Source organism: Pseudopipra pipra, chromosome 26, assembly GCF_036250125.1.
Source record: "Pseudopipra pipra isolate bDixPip1 chromosome 26, bDixPip1.hap1, whole genome shotgun sequence".
Classification (NCBI taxonomy): domain Eukaryota; kingdom Metazoa; phylum Chordata; class Aves; order Passeriformes; family Pipridae; genus Pseudopipra; species Pseudopipra pipra.
In genome coordinates this window covers 4,624,425-4,627,777 of record NC_087574.1, presented here as the reverse complement: position 1 = coordinate 4,627,777, position 3,353 = coordinate 4,624,425, and the positions used below count along the sequence as shown (strand labels likewise).

Genomic DNA, 3,353 nt, shown 5'->3' with positions numbered 1-3,353 from the left:
GCCCATGGGCTGTACCCCACTGGATGTGTGGCCCATCCCCACACCCACCAAGGTCTGCAACATGCAGGAATGGGGTTCCCTGTCCCCATCCCTGTCCCCACAGCCCCCAGGAGGACAGAGATGGGACCCTCCCAGGGGTCAGGGGCACGGAGTGAGTCCCCCCAGCTCAGCACTGCCCCAGGGTCACCCTGCCTAGGGCTGGGGGGGGGGCAGTAGGTGCCTCCCTGCCCCATCCAGCCCGTGCCGGACAGGAGCCGATCCAGCTGGCGCCGGCCCAAGGGATCATCCTGGAAGGACTTGCGGGAACCGGCACGAGCCAGAATTCCCACGTCAGCGTGGCAGGGCCGGGAAGAGCCATCCCAGACCTGGGGCTGTCCTGGAAGCCTCTTCCCTGAAGGGCAGGGCGTGTTGGCCCCTTGCAGGGGGAGGGGGGTCAGCCTGATGCAGCTGCTGCACATGGGGGACACTGTGCACAACCTGGCCCCACAATGCCCAGCACGGCAGGATGTGACCCCAGGGTGCTGCACTGGGCAGCCATAGCCCTGGGGAGGTGCCTGGACAGGGTCACATCTTGGCCACCGCTGGCTGGTGCCACCACAGTGAAGGGCACAGAGTCAGAATCACAGGACATTCTGAGGTGGAAGGGACCCACAGGGGCCATCGAGTCCCACTCTCCAGTCACATCACCAGCACCCACCCTGGCGCTGGGGTGAGGAGCTGGGGCAGCTGGGGGGCTGATTCCCACATGGAACAGGGATGGGCATGATCCTGGAGTGACACCGGCAGCGGGAAGCCACCGTCCCCTTGCCTGGTCACCTGTGAATGACCCTGAAGCAACCTTGTGAGTGACCCTCTGAGTGACCTCACTGCACTGGGCTCTGGCCAGCACAGTGGGAGCCCTGGGAGCAGGTTAATGAGTCACCAATGCCCCACCAGCCCCGTCCTGGCACCCACCTCAGTGCCAGGGCTGAGCTGGGCACCCACAGCCACACCGAGGGGCAGCGCTGCCCACTCGCCCCGGGAAAGCCCCGCGGTGGGGGCCCGGCCGAGCGCCCGGTTCCCGAGATCTGAAAGCTGTGATTAAGGCAATGAAGCAATCGGGGCGGTTGCAACGTCGGTGAGAATCCCCGGGCCCTGCACTATAAATGCCCTGATCGATGAGCAGAGCTGGGCGGGACAGAGGGAGGCCGGGCTGGGCTGGGCTGGGCTGCTCTGAACTGAGGAGAAGACACCGAGCACCCACCATGTGCTCCCTCACCCGTGAGTACCTGGCACCAGCTGCAGGCCCCACTGCTCCCACTGCTCCCACTTCCCCCACACCTCCTGCTGCTCCCACTGCTCCCACTGCTCCCATTGCACCCACAGCCCCCATTGCTCCCACAGCCCCCACATCTCTCACTGCTCCTGTTGCTCCCATTGTACCCACTTCACTCACTGCCCCCACTGCACCTACAGTGCCCAATTCCCCCAGAGCACCCATAAATCCACCCTTCCTGTAACACCTGCTGCACCCACACACCCAGAGCCCCCCAGCACTGCCCCATGGCCTGTGGGATGCAGGGAGTGCCCGTCCCTCTTCCCATTCAGGAGTCTCTGCCCCTTTCCCAGCCCGCGCTGGTGCCCCCATCTCTTCTGGGGGGGTTCTGGTTGCTGACCCCACCCTGGGCACAGGGTCGGGGTCCCCGGGGTGTCGGGTGGGCTCTGAGCTGTTGTCCCCGCAGGTGGGCTGGCGCTGCTGGGCGCACTGCTGTGGGCACCGTGGTGGGCACTGCACGGGGCACCGCTGCCCGAGCTCTCCGGGGACCAGGACTTCCAGCTCTTCCTGCAGAGGAACCTCGAGTTCACCCGCAAGGTCCGCGGGGATGTGGCCGCGCTGCAGCGCATGGTGGTGAGTCCCACAGAGGGGGGACGGTGGAACCTCCGGGGTCACAGACAAGGCTCTGCAGGGCTGGGAGCCTGTGGGGTCCACCGGGGACATGTAGGGACCCTCCTGGGCACACACCAGCCAGGGCAGCCAACACTGGTGGCAGGTCCACTCCATCCCCTCCCTCCTTCTGGCTGGGCTGTGGGGGGTCCCACACCCCAGGAATGGGATGTCAGGGGGTGTCGGGGTCCTCTGGCCATCCTGACACCATCCCCCTCGCCTGCAGTGTGACACCTTCCAGCTGTGCAAGGAGGAAGAGCTGCTGCTGGTGCGGCAGGACCTGGACATCGCGCAGGTGCCGCTGGAGCAGTGCCACAGCCGCTCCTTCCAGGCGGTGAGTGCAGCCCACCCCTGCCAGGACCTGGCAGGTCTCAGCCCCGCTGGCTCTGCCACAGCTCAGGGCACCCCAGAGCCCCCCATGGTCCCACTGACCGTGCTGTGCCCACCACAGGAGACCTGTTTCAACCAGATCCGCGCTGGGCTCCGCGTCTACCACGGCTCCCTGGCTGCTGTGAGGGACCTGCTGCCCGGCCATGCCGGGCTGGTGGAGACCCTGCAGCTGGACACGGCCAACCTGTCCTCCAACATCCAGCAGCAGGTGAGGGGGATGGGGGCTTGGGGGGATTGGGTGGGCATGGCAGGGGCTGAATCCCCAGGGATGGGTGGGCATGGTGGGCACCGTATCCCCAGGAAGGGCACAGGGAGGGCCCAGCAGGGACACTCTGCATCCCCGGGATGCCTCCGAGCTCCCAGGGTATCTCTGAGCCCGGAGCTGATTCCGCTGCCTCTGCCCGGCTGCAGATGGAGGACCTGGGCCTGGCCACAGTGACGTACCCCACGGAGAACCCGGACCCCCTGCCCACCTTCTCCTCCCACTTCCACCACCAAGTCGGTGGTTTCTTCATCCTGGCCAACTTCCAGCGGTTCCTGGAGACGGCGTACCGGGCTCTGCGGCACCTCGCCCGCCTCTGACCCCTGTTCGTGGATGTCCCGCCCGAGGGACATCCCAGGAGCGCCCCGTTTTCTGCTTATTTAATATTTATGGCTATTTAATATTTATCTGGCCGGGGATGCTCCCGGTCCAGGGGGGTCCCCGTGGTGGATCCGTGCACGGGTATCTGTGCAGCATCACCCTTGTTTAATATTTAAACACAAGCGTATCTCTGCTACGAGGTTCGGGAGCTGGGCCGAGCCCCCGTGGCTGCCGCGGCACCGCCTGTGCCTCAGTTTCCCCACAGTTTGTGCTGCAGGGTCCCACCTGCAGCATCCCATGGGAAACCTCCTTCATCCGAGGATGAGGATGCTCCAGAGCAGCATCTCCCTGCCTGGGCTGCAGCCTACAGGGCCACATCTGATGGGTGTTATTTCCAGTAATTAATATTTATTAGCCATTAGGGAGGGAGGGGAGGATGGAAATGTCGGGGGGATG

At 65.1% G+C, this 3,353-nt stretch overlaps 1 protein-coding gene across 1 annotated transcript; it reads left to right on the top strand.

The window, feature by feature from the left end:
• Positions 1 to 1,244: 1,244 nt before the first annotated feature.
• Positions 1,245 to 2,896, top strand: CSF3 (colony stimulating factor 3). The gene is made up of 5 exons (XM_064636272.1): positions 1,245 to 1,260; positions 1,722 to 1,888; positions 2,151 to 2,258; positions 2,376 to 2,522; positions 2,726 to 2,896. The coding sequence occupies exons 1-5, from the start codon at positions 1,245 to 1,247 to the stop codon at positions 2,894 to 2,896; spliced, it is 609 nt and encodes a 202-aa protein (XP_064492342.1).
• Positions 2,897 to 3,353: the final 457 nt, after the last annotated feature.